Source organism: Diabrotica virgifera, chromosome 2 (assembly GCF_917563875.1).
Source record: "Diabrotica virgifera virgifera chromosome 2, PGI_DIABVI_V3a".
Taxonomy (NCBI): Eukaryota; Metazoa; Arthropoda; class Insecta; order Coleoptera; family Chrysomelidae; genus Diabrotica; species Diabrotica virgifera.
The window spans coordinates 181488208-181511957 of NC_065444.1; the positions used below are offsets into that span (position 1 = coordinate 181488208).

Genomic DNA, 23750 nt, shown 5'->3' on the forward strand with positions numbered 1-23750 from the left:
CTATCCATCGACAACTATTCCCTTAATCCAACTTTAGTTTTCTCTCATTATTCCCCTCACCCCCCTTCCCCTTTACTCCTATTCTCAATTTTCCCCCTCCCCCTCTTTTTCCACTACCCCACTAGTTTCTAACAATCTTCTCTTTCCATACTAATCACCCATTAACACATATCTCAACTTGCAATTTCTTTTCAACTTCATTACTGCCTCCCCCACTATCCCATCCCTAACACAGTTTTGATTCTTCTATTTTCCTATCCTTCATATTTTTCTCCACTCCTAGTCATTTCTGGTTTGACCTTGTGTCTCTGTCTCTTTTTTCAGATCCTCTATCTCTCATCTCACCATTTCTTTCATAATTTATTTAAATGGCTCTTATTATTATTAATCCTTAAATCGGTCTGGTTTATTGTCTCTTTGGAATGTTCTTCACACTCACTTATCCTGTTGCCTGTTATGTTACTTACTCATTTTCTCTCATCTCCGCTTACAATAATAAAAAACACCATACATCCAATCACTCTGGTCTGTCATATATATCACTTTCCTTACTTAGTAACATTCTGTCACTTCTTTCTTTTTAGATTCTTAGACTTTACTTAACAATAGGATACTGCACACCTACATCCATTACGACCCATTCAGTCAAACTTCTTTCAGACTATAACATTTAAGTTTTAATGCATTCACTATTCTTCTTTTTTCATCTATCTTTTCATTTCCATTCATATCAGGCAACTTCCAATATCCATTTATCTCAATTTAAAATAATTTTTTCACATTTTTCATTTGTTTGATTTCAGTTGCAATCACATACGTTCATAAAGTTCTGCACTTAAATATATTTCATTTAGTTCAGTCTGTTCACTCCACTATCACCAATAGAAATCAATCTCATACTTTTCTATTTCATATACTCATTCAATTTAGATTTTTCTTTACATACTGACACCAACCCACAATTTGACCTATATTGGTAGCTCTCATTCTAATTATTTTATTCACTATTCTACGTTGGTAGACTATCAAGATACATTACTTCCAATTCATTCAGTCCTTTCAAAACTACATAAAGATGAATTAGACTTTATGTCACATAGTTTAATTTTATTATATTATTACATACTTTTATTCATTTCACAATACTATATACATACAATCATATTCTTCACACATATATCTACCTCACTAACAGTAATCTTTAGTTATTTAATTTTGTTAACAATTATTTTCCAACTTTTAACAGACATAATTATTCATTACAATAGTATAATAATAAATTTAACACAATAAATAGCCACCTTTTGTATATATACTGTTTTCTCGCAATATTCTACCGTTTACCTTCAACCTGTTGCCTGCTTGCCTTGTTAGGCAACCAACATTTCATCACATAAAAATACTCTTAAATTCTGGTTTTTTCGGTTTGTTTAGCTTTGTTTTTCCACGCAAGTCTAATTATCTTTTATCATGTAGTGTATTTCCTTGTTTCAACAAAACTCAACTTTCATCTCGTCATTTCACATCCGATGACGTCACAACTTAAACCATGTAATATATCTGCATTAAATTTAATGAATCTATAAGTTATTCTGGAATAGAGAGTTGCTAATTTAAACTTTACAGTAGATTTTATTATTCAAATAATTTAAATTATTTTTGCAGACAAACCTTTGCATTTTATTAAAAAATCCAAAATCAAATGAAACTTTAACCAAAAATTGGCTTTATCTTGTCATGTCATGTCACCCTTGTCAAATTGTATATCCACTTCCTAATTTCTCAGTTGGTCTGTGCCCATTGAATTGGCAAGTACCTAGCATCTTCGAGCAGGGAACCATGGCACCCTTTTAGCATGTGTTCCACTTTATCTATTAACATCGACTTGTAGTCATAACATTTTAACATATTACATTATGTAAACCATATATGATGATGTTAACACTATTTACAGTGTGCTAGTTTCAAAATACTCGGCAGGATGTAAGTATTCCCACATTTTTCATTTTAACAGTCACATTTTTAACCTTTTGCTTTAAACTAACGTGGAAATACTTCATTCTAGGCACTGAAGATGTTCTGTTTAGAACGAAAACGTTCTGCAATCGATGACATTTTATAGTTTTAAATAAACGATTTTATACCAGAATACATCTCGAAGTTTTTACTTCTGTATTGGTTTATTTAAAAATTATTAGTAATTGACTTGCATACCCAGGAGCATACATCATAGCCAATGAACTTAAATATCCACTTGTAATTGCCATTGTTGATCCTATAAGAAAATAAACATAGTCGTTTTTGAAAAGTACTGGTAACTTTCTAGTCACTCCTTCCACCTGATAGTTGCAGAATAAAAACAGAGGTATGTATATCAGTCTAACTACAACAGGTATCCACAGCTTTTTTGGACCAGGCTAAAACAAAAACGTCTGTTGAATATAAACATGTCAATACTACAATCAGAGGTACACAAAATATGGACGCTTTTCCACTTAACACTTCCACATTTGCATTAAGTTAGCATTTCTGATTGTTTCCACCTATTTTCAAAAAATGTGAATACGTTAAACTATTCACCGTCTGTCCAAAAGACATTTAAAACACAACTTCTCCGTGATTGAACCAGATAGAATGACAAATGAGATATCGAATGAAAGCTTATAACCGAAAGATGAGAAATTTAACCTAGTGCTTCCTGTTTTAGAGGGGCAACCGGAAGTATTGTTTTAAAGTCGCCGAAATAGTACAAACGATATATTATTCGACGCTCATTAAAAGACGAGAAAAATATACTTCCGAATTCATGCCTGTCTCTCCGTTCGTCTGTCTGTCCGTGTATGTACCTTCTACTTTATTAAATCAGATGTAATGGCAAATGAGGTTTCGAATGAGGTCTACCCCAAAATCCCGACAGCCAAAATCCCGACAGCCAAAATCCCGACAGCCAAAATCCCGACGGCCAAAATCCCGACACGCCAGAATCCCGACAGGCCAGAATCCTGACTGGCCAGAATCCCGACACGCCAAAATCCCGACAGGCCATAATTCCGACAGGCCAGAATTCCGACAAATTAAAAATCCTGTCAGATTTTCAAAACTATAATACATAGTATTTATCTATTTTTGTTACGTTACAGTATTATTTTAAATATGAAATTTATTTATATTATTTATATTTATATTTAGTTAATTATACTAATATCACCTACATACTTGGAAATAAATTAAAACTGATTATTTCGCGAAGAATTTTTCCATTATTGTTTTCACTAATTTTAAAAAAATATGAGAACTTTGAATTATCAACGTCCGTCCGTCTGTCTGTCCTTGCGCAAACACAACTCCTCCATCATTATACCAGGTTGAATCACATTTGAGGTGTCAAATGAAAGCTTTTAATCCAAGAATGGTATTAAAGGTGAGAAATTTGACCTATGCTGTCTGTCCGTCTGTCTGTCCGACCGCGAATATAACTTCTCCGTCATTATACCAGGTAGAATGGCAAATGAGGTGTCAAATGAAAGTTTAGATGGATACTATGTATTATAGTTTTGAAAATCTGACAGGATTTTTATTTGTCGGGATTCTGGCCTGTCGGGATTTTGGCGTGTCGGGATTCTGGCCTGTCGGGATTCTGGCGTGTCGGGATTTTGGACGTCGGGATTTTGGCCGTCGGAATTTTGGCTGTCGGGATTTTGTCTGTCGGGAATTTTGGACGGCATCGATCGAATGAGAGACTGTAACCCAAAAATGGTATTAGAAGTGAAAAATTTGACATCAGCCTTACGGTTTCAGGGTTGCAATCGAAAGTACTGTGCTAAAGTCGCCGGAATAAAATAAGTAATATATTTTTCGACGTTCCTTAGTTAAGTGCGACCATCCACGTTCTGGCGTACCTGCACAGTTATAACTTTACAAGTAAACCTGTGCAGATATACTTGTGCAGGCGAGAGTATACAGTATACACACGCTACGGTAACCTGAAGATTATAATTCAGTTGAAAATGGCAAGAAAAGACGACGCGATCACTTTAGTCGGTTTGCAAGTAGTTATAAAGAAGTATAAAAAGAAGTGAAAATACAAAATATATTATAAAGATTGGCTTACAAATAAATGTACATACAAGATTATTAACAGAATTAACTTAAGATCCTTCAGATTGCCGTAAATATGTGCGGATAAATGAAAAAATATACCCAAAACTGTTGTCATTTGTAACTCCTCTAATTTCGTTTCATTTCCGATTTGACATGATCATGGATATAAAATGTGTCACCAATTAGCAATTTTATGCACAACTAAATCTAAAACTTACTAAATAAGACGACTGACGCGATAGGGAAGTCAAAACCTGCACAGGTGAACCGTAGAGACTCACACACACGTTCCAGTCAACAGGCCTGTGCAGGTAGAAAATACTGCACAGGTAGATATACCTGTGCAGTTTTGCTTGCAGCGTCCAGTACACACGTTCCGGTTTACCTGTACAGATTACCTGCACAAGCAAACCTGTGCAGGTATATCGAAACGTGGATGGCCTCACTAGAAGAGTGCAAATATATACTTCCAGTTTCATGACTGTCTGCCTTTTATTTGTCTGTCTGCGGACATAGACGTAACCAGGATGATCCTAAGGGGGGGTTACAAGTACTGGAAAGGGGGGGTTACAACTACTGGAAGGTCTCTGAGGGGTATGGTGTTAAGCGTATAGAGCTCAAAGTCCACCCCAATGGGGGTTATAACCCCCAAAACCCCCCTGGTTACGCCTATGTCTGCGGATATAACTCGTACGTTATTAGACCTAATAGAATAACAAATTAAGCGTAGAAAAAGAACTTAAAACTCGAAGGTACGCTCTAGGCATACGCTGTTATTAAAATGAGAAATTGAACCTCGGATTTCTAGTTGCAGAGTTACAATTTGAAGTACTGTTAAAGAGAGAATAAATCTAAACTTCCGGTTTTTATATCACTTCCAGTTAAAAAGGTATAACCGGAAGTCCCACATTGTAGTCAGAGAAATAATACATAATATATGATATATCAATCATGACGTACTGAAAAGTCGGGCTAGAATATTTGGGCAGATTGCAATTGCGCGCAGCGGTCAGGGTTCTCAACAGGGTGTCTAAGCCAATGGTGCAATTGCGCGCACGTCTTTAAAAAGGTATGCTGTGATTGCGCGCAAAGTCGTAAATTATAGTAAACGGAAGTTTTATTTACTTCTTATTCGTTTTGAACGGACATTTTGCTAATTTTAAAAAATTAAGATAATAACAAGTGAATACTACATTGAAATAGTTGTGATAAAAAAAACTAAATATTGTTTCTTTTATAATTAATATTTATTGTATTAAATAATGTATGTACATATGTAGACATTTAATTTGAACATGCCTTATAACATAGAGTTTTAACAAATTCTATTCTGGATATTTCTTTATTTTTAAATTTCTCTATCAAATTTGTTACATATTTTAATGTTCTTTCATAATTAATATTTTTAATTTTTTTTTGTAAATGTAAGCTATTTAGTTGCACATAATTAATTAAAAAATTAATATATTATATGTATTATATATCATACAGTACAATTTTCAAAGGAGGAAGACCTAACCCTTCGGTCCAAACCCAACTTTCGGGTATTAGAGCTGCTGATATATACCGCTGCGCGCAATCACAATATACCGTTTTGTTTACCTGCCTTAATCCTTCCGTTGCGCGCAATCACAGCAACCCTCTTAAAGGTAAATTTCAGTACCCCAGGAGGTAATTGACCGCTGCGCGCAATCACAACCCACCCGAATATTTAACTCCGGTTTTGATGTCATTTCCGGTTAAAAAGATGTCCGGAAGTTTTAAAAAATGTCTCAAAATTAGTGAAATCGTATATCAAGGACGACCACCGACTAAACTGGCTGTAATCAGCCCAGTGTAGAGAACGCTCGAAAGAACTGAGGGAGGCCTATGTCCAGCAGTGGACGCGATTGGCTGATTGATGATGATTATATAAATCGACGCGACACAAAGTTACACGAAGGTTTCAGATATCGACTTTCGGTTCTACTTCCGATCACGTTAGTTGATAACAAGGTGAATACATTAATAAAAAAGTTTAACGCAGTAGGTACAGAAAGGTTTACCTGAAAAAGAACATAAAAAAATGCAACAAATGAAGAAAATCGTCAGATATTTATGTCACTAAAAAAGTAGATCTACACTTGAGATGTCCATAAATCTATATCTAAATTTCACATATTATTATCTTTTTACAAATTAAATTACAAAACTAAATTACAAATCAAATCACAACATTAACGTTAAAAAGGGAATCAATAAATCCTTATATGCTAGAGCCAAAATTACTTGTTCTAACGAAAATTCATTTTTAGAAGAAAAACAAGTGTTAACATCTGTTTTATTAAAAAATGATTATCCATTATCGTTTATAAATAAGGAATTGTCAAGATTGGATCGAATGGAACAAAACAACTTAAAACGGGATCCTACAACATTCACAAGAAATAATACGAGGAAAATATCAATACCATATATAAAAGGACTATCCGAGAAACTTAAAACAATAGGAAATAAATTCAACGTTTCAACAACATTCAATACAACAAACACATTGAGATCTGTTCTATCTAAAACTAAACCTAACAATGAACAAGAAAGGACAAAGAATTGCATTTATAAAATACCTTGTGAATGCGAACAATTTTATTTAGGTGAAACATCAAGACCATTAAACGTTAGAATAAGTGAACATCAGTCTTATATTAAAAATAGAGAATTTGATAGATCTCAAATATGTCAACATGCATGGGATAATGAACATAGAGTTCAGTGGAGAGATTCAAGTATAGTCATGAAAGAATCAGATAGTAAAAGGAGAAAAATCAAACAAGCTGCTCTAATTATGCAGAATGAAACCAATTGTGTCGCAAATTCCTCGGTAGAATGCAGTAGGATGTGGTTACCCATACTGAAAGAGGAAGTCAATAGAAAGAAAATACCACGATTACTAAGTCAATAACATATCGAGTTAGTACATATTTTATATTTTAGTATTACTTATTGTATACCTATAGTTATTATTAATATTATTTATAATTTAAACATTAAAGTCAGAATTTGGTATTAGTTTCTTGAGAGAAACCCACATCTGGAAGAAACGTCTTCAACTCGGCCTAATCTACAGGAAAATGTATTGGTACATGAGTAGGAAATCAAATCTTAGCCTGGAGAACAAAATTATGATTTATAAATGTATTTTAAAACCGGTGTGGCTATATGCAGCACAAATATGGGGAACAGCAAGTAATACCAACATTCAAAAACTTCAACGGTTCCAATCAAAAGTGTTGCGCCAGATCTGCAATGCCCCTTGGTATGTTACGAACCAGAGATTGCACCACGACCTATAGCTACCAACAGTTAGCGAAGCAATATCTGCTGTAAATTCTAGATACAAGACTAAACTATCCTGCCATCCAAATCCACTCGCCACGGACCTGCTCAACATTTCTCATGAAAGACGATTCAAAAGACCTGACCCTTTGGACCTCTAGTACATCTGGACATCAGAGCAACAACAGAGTGCAGTGTCATAGTGCAGTGAAATAATCATGTTTTAGTTTTAGTGATTTTTAAACTTCTTTCGTATTTTTATTCATGTTCCTTAGACTTTTAATAATCATATTTTTATTGTCTGAACTGTCCACTATACTAAATTTTATCTATGTGTTATGTTCCAAGTAATTGTTATGTCTTATTTTAAAATTATAATGTTATATGTCTTACTGGGTGCTCGCCACTGGGCGGCTTCCATCTGTGTTATTTTTCAATAATTATATGTATTGCTTATTGTTTGTGATCAGACAGATTGCAATAAACGTTGGATGTTAAATAAAAAAAAAAGTTTCTTGAGAGTAAATTAAATATAAGACCAAATACTTACGATGACGGGATAGTATCACGAGGTTTTTTCCTGGTTTTCACTCGTGATTTACTATGGAATCTCTAACGCGAGAATTTTACTGTCATCGTTGCATTTATTTGTCTTTTTAAAGACAGATGACATGCTATGATTTTTTTTGTGACCGATATTCTTGAGTTGGGGTTGATTTCATGTAATCGAATGAACTATCTTTCAGTAAAGTCATCCCAGGAACGCAACTCATCAATATAGGCAATATCATTTTAAGTCTTCTACTCTACTTTAAAATGTATAATATATGTCTGAATTGCCAGTATAAATGAGTCAGATTAAATAAATTATTAGAAGAATATTTTACTTAGCAACAACATTTTTGTTTAATTAATAGTATTTTGTATTTTACAATATTTGTCTTTTATAATTTTTTTGTATTTTATAAATTATTTTTTTCTATTTAATTGTGGCTTATTTCCCATATAAATAGTTAATCATAAAAATGCCACAAGGAGATAGCTTCAGAACAACACATCTTTTTGTTTGAAAACAGCATTCATTCTGCGTCGAAAGTTGGGTTCCTTGGGTTGGCTTGGGTTGAGTTGGAAATGGGCCTATCCTAATTTCTTTTATTTCTCTCGGCCTTGAGCTTTCTGCAGCCAGTTCCGTGACGTCATTTTTCCGTCATTTATCCGTCGTATAGTTAGTCTTCCTCTGCGTCTTTTCTCCGCTCGTGATCTGAACACTGTTATTTTTCAGGTCCACCGTACGTGATTCATTCTGGTCATATTATGGCCGGCCCATACAATATAAGCCGTCACATGGCCGGCCCCTATATGTGACGCCTGTACATCTTATTGTCTACTTTCTAATCCTATCTCGGAGAATTAGTCGAAATCACGAGCTTTGGGCTACTCTATTTTAGTTGTCTATTTAGTCTATTTAAGGAGATGCGTTTTCAATGATGTTTATTCGACTGGTGATATCCCTGAAGATTGGTTTAAGTCCGAATTCATAACTCTACCAAAAAAACAACGTCCGAAAAACTGTAGCGATTATAGAATGATAAGCCTTATGAGCCACACTTTGATAATATTTCTACGTATCATCGACAGTATAATCAGAGATAAATGTGAAGAAGACCAGGATGAAACACAATTTGGCTTCAGAAATGGACTGGGAACCCGAGACGCACTCTTTGCACGAAATGTATTATTTCCGAAATGCCGAGATCAAAGGAAAGACGTCTTTGCTGTATTTATTGACTATGAGAAGGCCTTTTATCGATTACAACATCACAAATTAATTAAAATGTTAAAGGATAAAGGAGTTGATAGTCAAGATGTACGAATCATAGAAAAATTATACTGGCGTCAAACAGCGACAGCTTGCATAAATGGAAAATTAACAGAAATATGCAAAATACAAAGAGGTGTCAGACAGGGTTGTATACTGTCCCCACTGTTATTCAATTTATATTCAGATAGAATATTTAAAGAAGCACTCCATAATTTGGAATGGGGTGTGAATTCTGATAAATACAATCAGATATGCAGACGATACAGTTATTTTAAGTGATGATATGAATAAGTTACAACACCTTATAAATGCCATTGACACAGTGGGAAGAGAGTTTGGCCTAAACATAAACTGTTAAAAAAGAAAACATGGTATTTAGCAGTTTGGCCCATCAAGATTCACGGTTATGTATGTTGATGGTCATATAATTCAAAGAGTACCCAGATTTAATCCAGATAAAGAGATAAAACGTAGAATCGAGATGGCCCGCACGACATTTTTAAAAATGAGGTCATTCTTCTGTAATGATAACTTGCAAATTCAACTTCGAAAGCGCATGATTAAATGTTACATTTGGTCATTCCTTTTGTATGGTGTGGAAGCATTGACATTAAAAATATCCACCATTAATCGTTTGGAGGCCTTTCAAATGTGGCTGCACACCCGTACACTAAAAATACCATGGACGGCTTTGATGACAAATGTGGCAGTCCTTAAGAGAGCAAATTCTGCCCGTGAGCTGCTTGATAACATCAAATATAGAAAGATGGCCTATTTTGGACACGTAGTAAGGGGAGACCGGTATAATATTGTTCAAATTATTATGATAGGTAAAATCGAAGGACGCAGAGAAATTGGTAGAAAGCAGGCCTCTTGGTTGAAGAATATCCAAGAGTGGACAGGAACAAAGAAAGCAGAACAACTATTTACAATAGCCCAAAACAGAGACAGTTTCGCCATGTTAATCGCCAACGTCAAGGGGACTTGATAGGGAACGTTAAAAAGAAGAAGGAGCTGCGCTGGCTTCCCTTCTGTTTGATATTGCCTTGGAAATGGTAGTTTGAGACACACGAGCTAGAAACGATGGTACTACTATTTACAATAGATCAATATAAATCTTATGCATATGCTGATGACATTGAACATAACAGGGCGTAGCAAGCAAGATGTCGTCCACTATTTTCTAGCAGTAGAAATAGCGACGAAACAGGTGGTATAGTCATCAAAAAAGACAAAACCAAGCATTTCTTGATTACTAACGATTAACGATAGAAATTGGTGAATGGGTAACACTTTTTGGTAGTCCTATCATTCATGGTGTTGACAGCTTCGTACACCTTGGCTCGCTAGTGACTAAAAAAACAAGTGAAGAAAGTAAAAGGTGGGTAAACCTTAGCATTAGGGCATACTATGGACTCCAAAAACAATTCCATTCAAGAAATAACCAGACAAGAATTAAAAGTCCCCTATACGAAACATTGCTGAGGCCAGTCCACATATATGGATCATAAACATGGACTTCAACGCAGAAGCATTTTTAAGAATATTCGAGCCTAAAATGTACCCCAAAAAATATTTGACATATAAACGCCCCATGGCAGTAGCCAAAAGATATAATTTCGAATTAGACTAACTCTCTATTAAACCAAACATCGTAACGTTTATTAAAATAATTATATAGCAATATAGATGGACTGGACAAAATACGAATGCCAGATAATATGACTGCTAAAAAGCTTACCACAGGAACACAGTAGGAACAAGAAGCAGACTTATCGCAAATTAGGTGATTAGCTAGAATTAAGACCAAGTAAAAACTAGGAGAATACACTAACAGATAGATTACTGAACGACCGAGTAAGAGGTACCTATAACACACAAGCCATAGTACGTTGGAGAAGATAAAGAAGACGAAAATGAAATCAGCATGTCACGAGGAAGTATAGAGAGACCATAGACCGAATAGAAAGAGATTAAAAACTAACAGGTGAGAGATCACTAGGAGGATTTAAAATGTAGCAATATAGATGACAGTCAACATCACAGCTACGAAGCAAGCTCAAACTCGGTGAATAATAGGCCAATAGAGGAAGAAGAAGGAGAGAAGTGTAATTTGCTTTTTTTAAGCAAAATCACAGCGTATTTAACATCTATTGGCACAGGTAGTATTACATAAAGAAATGACAGACCTATATAACCTAAGAATTTTAAAATATACAGACTGATTAATTGGAGAAAACTATCGATTCATCAACAGAATATCGAACATTTTTAATATCTGCGACAACACTTTAAAAAAATAATTCTTAATATTTCTGTGACGTAGACTTTACATTATAATAAACTACGTTACCAAACTTACCCATATGATATATGTAGGCAACCATGAACCAATCATTGCAAACAAATTAAATGTCAAGAAGCACATAACGTCCACGTAAACACGGTCAGAAACAAAGAAGTTTTCTGAACTTTTCTGAATACCTAAAATTAAAAAAAAAAACAATATTAGAATACAACTCATTTATCATCATTCTCTTTGCCTTATCCCTATGCGGGGTCGGCTTTCCTAATTGCATTTCTCCACACAATTCTATCTTGGATCATATCAATGTTAATCCCCTTTACCAACATTTCTTGCCTCATCGTCTCCCCCAGGTCTTCTTTGGTCTTCCTCTCCTACTCCTTCCAGAAATCTGCACTTCAGCTATTCTTCGTATTGGGTGATTAACGTCTCGACGTTGAACATGACCAAACCATCTTAACCTATGCTGTGTCATTTTGGCATCAATTGGTGCCACACCTAGACTTCCCCTAATATACTGATTTCTAAATTTATCCTTCTTTGTCACTCCACTCATCCATCTAAGCATTCTCATTTCCGCCACATGCATTCGTTGTTCCTCTTTCTCTTTCACTGCCCAACATTCAGTTCCGTACATCATAGCCAGTCTTATGGCTGTTTTATAGAATTTTCCCTTCAGCTTCATTGGAATTTTTCTGCCATAAAACACACGACTTGCTTCTTTCTACTTCATCGATCCAGCCCTAATTCTACTGCATGAATCTCCATCTATTTCTTCATTACTTTGTAATACCGATCCTAGGTACTTAAAACTATTGCTTTTCACAATCATTTCACCATCCAAAGATACCATTTTATTTATAGTAACTCCATATTTAAATGAACATTCTAAATACTCTGTTTTTGTCCTACTAAGTTTTAAACCTTTTTCCTCCAGAGCTTGTCTTCACTGTTCCAGTTTTTGTTCTAAGTCTCTTTTACTATTTCCTATTAACACTACATTATCAGCATAAATTATGCACCATGGAATGCTACCCTGTAGTTTCGCTGTTATCTGGTCCAAAATAATGAGAATAAATAAGGACTATGCACCACCGAGCCTTAGTGAAATCCTACTTTCACCTGAAATCTATCAGTCTCTCCCACACCTGCCCTAACACTAGTCGTTACTCCCTCATACATATCTGTCACAATCTTTACATCTTCGCCAGGAACTCCTTTCTTATTGAGTGCCCACCAGAGAATCTCTCGAGGAACTCTACCATATGCTTTTTTAAGATCAATGGATACAATATGAGCGTTGGCCTCTTTATTCCTATATTTTTCCATCAGTTTTACTATGAAAATTGCATCTGTTGTTAATCTGCCCTGCATAAAGCCAAATTGATTATCGGATATTTTGGTTTCTTCACGTATCCGTCTATCAATTACTCTCTCTCTCATATTTTCATGGTGTGGCTAAGTAGTTTCATAGCCCTGTAGTTTGTACATTGATGTATGTCCCCCTTATTTTTGTAGACAGGTACTAATATACTCCTTTACTGCTTCTCCATTCGTCTGGAATTTGTGCAACTTCCATAATTCTATTAAATAGACCTGCTAGCCAACTTACTCCTGTCTCTCCCAATACTCTCCATACTTTCCCAGGAATATCATCTGGTCCGACTTCTTTTCCTTTCTTTATTTTTTGAAGCGCTTGTACAAGAATTCATCTGTACTTATTAGATATCTTTTAAAAAACCCTTTAATTATCTACGTTAATTTCTTTCAATTATTTAAATGTTATCATAAACAAATATCTTTCGTTACATAAATATTATTGACCTAGATTGTGAGGAGTAGTTATACATACAGTCACGGTCGGTGTTTACTATAAACACCTTTCAGGGTCGCCGCTGACTCGGCACTTTCAAATATACTTATACAATCAAAACATAGTAAGGGAATCCATATTCCACATTACACATTCGTCATTATACTTTCTTAGACGTAAGATTATTCATATTCAAATATGTAGTATCATCTCCACTCCGCGAGACGACGTCGCGTAGCTTGCTACCAGCTTATACTCATGCAAGTATAATAAAACAACTTAAGCAGTGATACGACTATTAATCATTCCACCCCTCGGATAAGGGTTAACCACCCTTACCGGGAGAAGATGGTCCTAGTAACCCTGGACCGTTATACGCTTGAGCCACTTCCGCGTTTGTTATTCTGGTAACCATTGCTCTTTCTGTCTCCGTTAACTCCACAGGCTGTCTGTCACATTCTTCATTTAATAAACTGTCAAAATAATTTCTCCATCTCTTTTTGACATCCTTTTCGTGAATTAATATGTTATTATTTTCATCTCGGATACATCTAATCTGATTAATATCTCTTGATTTCTTTGCTCTGTCTTTGGCTACTTCATATATCTTTGCTTCTCCTTCCCTGGTATCAAGTTGATCGTATAGGTTTGAATACGCTTCTGCTTTAGCTTTTGCTACTGCTACTTTCGCTTCCTTTTTGGCGACCATATAATTTTGAAGATCTATGTCCGATCTGGTTTCTTGTCACTTTTTATATTAATTTTCCTTCTCTTTTATTTTTCCTTGTATTCATTTGACCACCACCAAGTCTCTTTGTCCTCAAACTTCTTTCCTGACGTTTTCCCAAGTATTTCAATAGCCGTCTCTCTAATAATATTGGCCATTTTTCTCCAAATTGCGTTAGAGCTTCCTCTCATGTTCCAACATATTTTTTCTACTATTCATTTCCCTGAATAGACCTTCTTTCTCATCTTTTAGTTTCCACCACTTGATTTTTTGTGGTCCTCTCCGATATTTTTGTTTAGTTTCGCTTTTTACTTCGATGTCCAGAACAAGCAGCTTATGTTGTTGGCTTACTGTCTCACTAACTATTACCTTGCAGTCCTTGCATTCAGGTATGTCTACTTTCCTTATCATGAAGTAGTCTATTTGGGATTGATGTTATCCACTTTTGTAGGTAATAAGTTAAGTTTCTCTCTTTTTAAAGAATGTGTTAACAATCGCCATATCCAATTCTGTTGCTAATTCAAACATGTCATCTCCAGCTTCATTTCTAGTTCCAAAGCCTAATACCCCATGTATTGTTTCATATTCTGTCTTGGCTTGACCCATATGTGCATGTGGGCTCATTACAACTCATTATCTTGTCCTATTGTGATCTTATTTTGCGTTATTTTTACATAAACAAACCATATACATCATTACTAATATTCATATAAGTCTCTCTTCCTCTTTTGCGGTGCCTATCCGTTCCGAATGTTGGCGATAGGCTTTGCTTGCTGTTATTTGAAATAGCTTGGTTATCGATGTATAGAGCCACTTTGAAGTTGGTGGTGCTATTTCCGAATACCTTGCCATGAAGAATGAGTTGAAACAAGACATATATCTGTCCATTTTCATAACATGGCCAAGATATTCTAGTATGCGCTCTTTGATGGTGTTAATAATCTCGCATACCTTGTCCATTAGATGTAGGACCTCAACACTAGTCACACGATTTACTCATGAAATTCTTAAAATACGTCTGTTACACCACATCTCCAATACCTTGAGTTTTCAAGAAGAGTCGGAAAGTGTCCAGACCTCTACTCCGTATATTAACGTGGAAAATTCATAGCATCTGGCGATTGAGATTTTGATACTAAGTGGTAAATCGTGGCTTCTGGAAAGAGACATTATCATTATGAAGTCTATGCTTTTCCTATGCGTTGTTTTATTTCACTAGAGTTGCGTCATTGGTCTGTGTCATTACTCGATTTTATTCGTAAGTCTATCTTTTCTTTTAATTTTTGGGAAAACCTCATCCTTTAATTTATTATTTTTTATATTATTTAATTATACAAGAATATATTGATCTATAGCATGTATCAATATCTTTATTCAATTGTATCATATGATAAAATAATATATCGAATTATAATTTTTTTGCCATCCCTGTTAGGACGTGATTTGTGAATTCCCCGAATGTTAAAATCCATACATGTTCGCTAAATTACTTTCGACTCGGCTAAATTGGTTTAGACTAGGCCGTACTAGTTTATCCTGAAGTGTGAGTCTTTAATATATCAGGATATACTAGTTTGGCCTAGGACAAACTAGTTTGGCCTAGGCAATACTAGTTTACCCTAACGCGCTTAGGACAAACTAGTTTGTCGTGAAATCGGGTTTGGCCGGTAACATATATATTTTTTTTATTTAATAAAACTCCAACAGAAATCTTATGATTATTGCTATTTGATCAATCAATGATCAATTAGCAAGTTAGTTCTATTAACAAAATATCACAAAAAACTTATCTAAGGTAATATTTAGCAATAACCCTTAGGCTCTAATACATAGTACTACTAGCTAATGTGTACACTTTAGCTGCGCACTTTGCTCTGCTTTTTCACTTAGCGCACTTATTTAACTTATAGCACTAACTCACACGCCTTCGTTCTCTTAAGTCTTCGTATATGGTTGGCGTTGTCTAGGAGTTTGATGGCCTCGACATTTACATGGTACAGAGTGCCTTTGTTCATGACTCTCGGCAAACTTACCTATTGTCTGACTTAGGGTAAAAATATGCCGAAGGTACATGAATGAGCGCGGTGTAGGCCGCGATCACGGTCGCTACTTCGATATCAGAACAAACCTTCATTTTCTTATGAGATCGCACATACCAAGGATGTGTTACCCGTTCACCCTCGCGAACTTGCATCGCATTTTATAGTGATGTCGATGTTAAAACAGGATACGGAAAGTATCTTCGGTATGTTCTGCCCGTCATCGATGTAAACCTCGACAGCGATCGCGAACTATACCGCGCTCATCCATGTATCTTCGGCATGTTTTTACCCTAACCGTATCCATCTGGAGGTCACGATGAAAATCACAGCTTCTGTAGTACCTTGAAGCGTTGACGATGTTCCTTAACACGTTGACCGACAGTGCGTCAAATGTATAAGCAAGTGTGGTGACACTATACGCTCTGAGCTTCGCTGATGGCGCTCCTAGCGGATTACTGGAATTATCTTTCAACGGTAATTTTTAAATTTATTATTTAATTGTTATCGCTTAACATTTACAACGCAAAAAATTAATCACATTGTAATCGATTTTTTTAAGATTTTGCTAATCATTTTGACGTTCTATTGATAAAATATGAATTTCTTACTTCGGATACTTTCACAATTATCGTGTAGATGGCGCTAAGATTTTTAGATTAAATTATAATTACATATTACGGATCATTAAAAAAACCTAAATTCAGTATTTAAAACGTAAGTATATTTAAGGTAAAAATATATACCACAGCTTTGACCAACTAATATTTTTTATAATTAATGTTTTTAATTTTAATTTTACATTAATCACTTTGATATTTATGTCAAATTTCCGGTAAACGTTTACAGACTTGCCACTACTGGCGCTCGAGAATTTGTAAATATCCCCTCTACGTACGAGCTCACAGCGGATATGTATTTTGCAAAGTAGAATTAGGCTAATAAAATAAAAAAAAGTCAAAATGTAAATTGGTACAGGTTAAAACAAATTTTATATCAAAGTTTAGGTGGGTACAAAATATATTTTCAAGAAAGTATCCAAATCATACAAGGGGATCATTGTTTAAATAATTAAAAAGGGGTCATTTTTGCAAAAAAAAATACATTTTTAACTGCTGAGGTAATTCACTTATAAATGTAGGTCTATGGGATTTTTTTCTGCAAAGTCGATGCGCAAATCTTTCAGATAAGACTTACTAAATTAAATTTGACCCCCTATTTATTTAAATAATTGTATATAAAACTTTAAAAACAAATTTGCAAAAAATTATTTTTAGCGTTTTAAATAAGCACTATAAAATATCTTATTTCACAGACTAAGTTGCGATATGTTACCAGTATTAGGCAAAAAAAAATTGGTCAAAAAATATTTAATATTTTTTGAGATATTGAATTTGTTTATTAAATGTTACTATATTTTCAATTGCAAAAACGCGGTTGTTGCCAAAGAAATATTCACCTGCTTAAGATCTCATTACTTTTATCTTTATGTAATTTTTTGGTAAATGTATTGATAAATTCAAATTTCAATTAAACTCCCCCCTAAAATGGCATTTGAAAATTATTCAAATTTGTTTATAATTTTTGTTTTTAATAACGTCGCAAGGATTAATTATTTTGGAGTGCCGTTTCGATAATTGGGTTCCTGGGATTTTTTTACTAATTAACAAAAAATTTTTGTCGTTTTTTCTTCTTTTTTTTTTCTTGGAGTTAGATTACAACGGGCCCTTTTAGGGTTAAATTTTATTAAGAATGTCGAATCTCTGAGTCATAGATTCTAGACCTAAAAATATTAAGATTTAACTAAAATCTCTTAAATAAAATGTGGCTACTTACTGAGTTACAGGGTGTTTTATTTAAAAATTTAAAAACTATTGTTACCAAGTACATTAAAACTGTTTGACGTATCCTTATCATACTTAGCAGAAAGTGTGGCTATTATGCACCCTACCAATTTGTGATTAATAAACGTTTCTAGCTAGTTCCAGAGGCGTGCGACAGGGGATAGTGAATGATTGACCCTTTCCAAATTCTACGCCACTGAGTGAATTACTATTGTAGCGAAATTTTTCGAGTCTCCAATACTTTTTATGTAAATAACTTTATTGGTATCGATAAAGTCATCAGTTTGAGAGATATTGTAAGTTTAAAACGAATGAATGAATAAATCAAAATAACTAGCGCCGTTTCATTTTTAACGTCCAATATCTCCAAAACTAATAACTTAATCGTTACCAGTAAGGAGTATATTATTTACATAGAAAGTATTGGAGAATCGAAAAATTTCGCTAAAATAGTAATTCCCTCAGTGGCGTAAAATTTGGGAAGGGTCAACCATTAACTGTCCCCTGTCGTACGCCTCTGGTGGTAGCTAGAAACTTTTATTTATCACAATTTAGTTGACTGTATAGTACTCACACTTTCTGTCAAGTATGATAAGGATACGTCAAATAGTTTGAAAGTACTTGGTAAAAAATTTTTATTTTTAAATAAAACACCCTGTAACTCAGTAAGTATTCACATTTTATTTAAGTGATTTTAGACCAATCTTATTATTTTTAGGTCTAGAATCTACAACTTAAAGATTCGACATTCTTAATGAAACTTAACCCAAAAAGGGACCTTAGTAATATAATTCCAAGAAAAAAAAAGAAGAGGAAATAAAGACAAAAAAATTTGTTAATTAGTGAAAAATACCCAGAAACTCAATTATCGAAACCGCATTTCAAAATATTTAATCCCCACGACGCTATTAAAAAAACAAATTATAAACAAATTTGAATAATTTTCAAATTCCATTTTAGGGGGAAGTTTAACTGAAATTTGAATTTATCAATACATTTGTCGAAAATATACATAAAAATAAAAATAATAAGATTTAATACAGGTTAATATTTGCCGATATCGGCAAATTGTTATGGAAGCTACCCACGCCTAAAAATTTGGGCACGGTACTTAAAGAAGAAGAATATTTCTTTGGCAACAACCGCGTTTTTGCAATTGAAAATAGAGTAATATTTAATAATCAAATTCAATATCTCAAAAAATATTAAATATTTTTGCACCAATTTTTTTTTAATTAATACTGATAACAGCGCAACTTATCTTGTAAAATAAGATATTTTATAGTGCTTATTTAAAACGCTAAAAATAATTTTGTGTAAATTTGTTTTTAAAGCTTTATGTATATTTATTTAAATAAATAGGGGCCAAATTTAATTTAGTCAGTCTTATGTGAAAGATTTACCCTTCAACTTTAAAGAAAACAATCCTATAGGCCTTCATTAGTAATTGGATGACCTCAGCAGTTAAAAAAGTAATTTTTATGCAAAAATGACCACTTTTTAATTATTTAAACAATGATCCCCTTGTATGATTTGGATACTTTCTTGAAAATGTCTTTTGTACCCACCTAAACTTTGATATAAAATTTGTTTTAATCTGTACGAATTTACATTTTGATTTACATGTAGTGTAATTTTCTTTTACTAGACTAAATAGGGAAATTGCTGAATTTCTTCTACCGCTTACAGTTTATGGAAACAATGAGTTTTTTAACCGTTTTTGTAAACATGTGGATGACGACCATGGACACCGTGTAACATTTCATTAGCATCTATAGATGTAATGTGACACTTTTTGATACAGATTTTTTGTCACAACTCGCTATTTTAAAAATGACGTCTATAGACGCTGTGTCACATTATATCGATGGGATGGAGACGTCTATAGACATTCTGTCCGTCAACGTGTTAACACTTTATTCTGATATCTTTGTATAATTTGGATGTTACTTTCATTTGTACAGACAATATATTATTTGAGCTGTAATTGATAATTATTACTCTTGACTATGGTTTCGATTTCAAATATTGCCTCCTTTAGTAATGCGCTGATATGAGTAAGACTCCTTATATTGCATTTAACTCTTTAATTGGTTCGTCTAGGAATATTTAAAAGTGTCTTTCTTAATAGTTGTATATAAAGGATTTTACATTTGTTAATTGTTAATTATTTATGGCGATTAGACGACTAGATGGACGGATGATATAAAGGGCGTCACCAAAAAAAGGATGTAAGAAGCTGAGGAGAGTGATAGGTTGAAAATTTTACGGGGGGCCTACGTTCAGCAGTGGACACATATAGGCTAATTTTTTCAATTCTTATCTATTATTTTGAATTTGCAAATTAAGCTTTATATTACATTCATAATTAGGGAGCGGATTTTATGCTAAATGCATATTGCATGCATATTTCGCATATTTGAGAACTTTACTAAATTTTGCATATTTTTAAAGAAACATGCATATTTTGTGCATATTTAGAAACATTAAAGTCCAAAAAAAAATTAAATTTTTTAATTCGACACAAAATTTTAATATTTCTCCGCACAGGCTGTCGTATCTATTAATTCGAGAACTACCTGAAGAGAGTCTAGTTCATTTCCTACCTTTTCATTTTTTCTTAGAAAATACCCGATCTTTACACAAAGTAAAAGTGCTTATAGTACGCCGTTATAAAATGATTGTAGGATGTTAAAATGATGAAGGATGGTTTACCGGGAAATCCGAATTTTATTTACTTTTATTTTATTTAGTACAATTTGTATCCCAATTTAGTAGGTACCTATAATTCTAGTGATTCTTTTAATTCGCCTACTGTTAAGAGAATTTACACCTTAATAGTTTTACGATTTTCTAACGGAAATTGAAATATTCATGCTTTAGATCAGATCCGGTCTTTAAACGGCTTTAAAACTTTGGAGGACATAATATGCGAAATTTTTTATGGAAATTTTGAAATTTATTTTGGTGCAAAATTTTCGGCTTTAACAAGTTCTTTTAAATACGCCTTAATTACTTCTGTTGATGTTTGAAAGGAGTATTTTAAGTTATAAAAATATTTTATCTGATCAAAGAAAATGTTTCCTCGTAAAAAACGTGGAAAAACACATTGTAGTGAATTATAATCGAAGATATATATAGTGATATTGTTGTTTTATTTTAAATAGCTAACTATTGGGTACAGTTTTTGTAAAAAATGTGAATAAATTGCATATATAAAAAATAATGATTATATTTGAAAGATAATAAATAAGATTGCCGCCCCCCGTATAAAAGAACCCCCTAGAATAGAATAGAACAGAAAATTTGCGGTTTCTCGAAATGCGCCTTTTTTGAATTTTTGTGCATATCTTGCTCATATTTCGTAATTTTTAACTGCATATAATATATGCGCATATTTCATCAAAATTGATCGCATATAAATCCGCTCCCTATTCATAATAAATAAATAATTCGTTCTTATTACTTAAATATAGATCCTTACCTGCTTGAAGGGCGGGAAAAACCGCAAGCGTTACGAAAAACACTAAAAATACATTTGCCAACTGGGGAAATGCTTGCTTAGTAATTTGCCAATAAGGAGGTGTTTCTCTTTCGTTATTAGAACTTACGCCTTGCTGCTCTACCTGCTTTTCATGTTCATCGAAAAACCGGTAGTATTTCTAAAACAATATATGGGATTGAGCTACAAATGTTGGTGTAAAATGAGGAAAAGGTTAAATAACTATGCTCACTTACCATTTTTAATTGATACTTACATTAAGAGGTAGGGCAAAATACGTGTCGAAGCACAACAAAAGTACAAACAGAGCCATAATAAAATACCATATTGCAGCCAGTTTTAGATTTGGAGTACTTAGTTTCGAAATAAGGCTGACCAAAGAGGCGAAGGTTCCACTTATATTGTTTCCCAAAATGACTGCTGCTGTGTATTTACCAGGTAATTTTGCTACTATGCCAAATATGCTGTTTTGGTAAACTCCGTTGGCACCTAAAAGCATCACACGCAAGAAAAGAGATCAATATAAAATTTTGATACTTAATTTAATATAAAATCACATTTAAGACACAAACATCAGGATTGGCCGGGATAATTCTAAAAAGTTTCAAATACGAAGAGTAGTAAAACAGGGTTGCATTTTGTCGCCAGTTAATTTTCATTTTTAAGAGTTTTTTTTCCAATAAAGCTGTGGACAGTGTTCAGTTTTGTATCAAAATTAATTCCGTAAATACTGATAATTTGAGGTACGCTTCTGACACAGTGTTAATTGCAAATAGTTACGAAGAATTTCAACATTTTATTCAACATAGCATTACCAAATCGTGTGTAGAATATGGCCTAAAGCTAAACACCACAAAGACAAAGGTGATGGTTGTCAGTAAAATGCCAATAGAGAAAAACAACCTTATTACTTATCTTGGTTATAATCTAAATGAGAACTAGGCCATTAGCAGAAAAGAAATAAAAAAATATATTAGAAAAGGCAAGAGCTGCATTTACCAAGATGAAGAAATTTTGAAAACAATATCATTGAGATTGAAAATTAGGTTTATATGATGTTATATGTTTCCTATTCTTTTGTATGGTGTCAAAGGTTGGACTTTAACGGATACATTTCTCAGAAAACTGAATATTATTTTGGATAATAAATACAAAATAATGTAAAGGAAATTAATATGAAAAAATAATATCGGCAAAACTAATTGAAGCAATTTAAGCCTTGAAAGATTCTTCTTCTTCTGGTTTCTATCTGTTTCGGATGGTGGAAATCATATTGACAATCATAACCTTACTCGCTGCGGCGAAACAGCTCCGCTGAAGTTTTCTTATACCATGTTCTCAAATTCCGCAGTCATGATATTCTCCTAGGGATATGTTGTGGCTTTTGAAAATGGCGCTCATTTTGTTAAAAACCGTTCTTGCCCTTGAAAGTTTATTTGATTCGAATATTATAATTTTTAGCTTTATTTTGGCAAAACAATCGAGACTATTTATGGTGGCAGTGAATAAAATTAAGATACCTATGATGGTAACAAACGTTGTGAAAGGACATGGTACATGACGCAGAAGAATTGCGACTATTTGACACTAGTATCTAGAGTACTACTTTTTATGTTATTTCTGGACATGCTATCTATTGGGTATCTTTAAATGAATTATTTACCAGCACATATTTATTATTTTACATACAAAAATGTGAATACTGATCAACAGGAATCTTGCGGGAAAATAGATAAGCAAAGTGTTTTATATAAGATACTATAAACTCTGGGTAAAGAAGCTCATGGATCAGATGGTTCTAGATTTGATGTACATGGAGAAGTACCTTTTGTAAAATCGAACGATATTTGAGGCACACAGAGCAACACTGGCCTAACCCACAAATTGATCATTTTTAGATTAATGTATCAATAAAAGCAGCAACATTAAATCCTTGGATTAACCAGGGTCTCCACAACTTACCTCTATATTTGACTAAATGGCGCTACATAATTTGTAGCGCTATCCCATAAGCACAATGTAAACACTAATACAAAACTATCCCAAAACTTTGTTTTTGGGGTTAGGCCACTGTTGCTCTGAGCACCTCATTTTTCGAAAGTGTTACGCTAGCCTCTAATTTTGATAATACAGAATCTCTCCCACAAGCTAATAGATAAAATCACAAGCTCAAAAGAAAACGTTTATTTCTTAACCTCAAGTACTTATTTAATACATTCTTAGGAGGCATGGATAAATACAACTAGATATACAAACACTCTTGGTTAAGAAGCTCGTGGATA

General features: G+C 33.7%; 1 protein-coding gene across 1 annotated transcript in view; it reads right to left on the minus strand.

The window, feature by feature from the left end:
• LOC114326507 (equilibrative nucleoside transporter 1-like) overlaps positions 1–23750 on the minus strand; it is a 37583-nt gene that overhangs the window by 9457 nt on the left and 4376 nt on the right. The window contains exons 4-7 of the mRNA XM_028274898.2: positions 21725–21957; positions 21451–21628; positions 11601–11722; positions 2215–2417 (exon numbers count right to left, since the gene is read on the minus strand). Of these exons, the coding sequence (XP_028130699.2) occupies positions 2215–2417; positions 11601–11722; positions 21451–21628; positions 21725–21957 (736 nt within the window). The remainder of the gene's footprint in view (positions 1–2214; positions 2418–11600; positions 11723–21450; positions 21629–21724; positions 21958–23750) is intronic.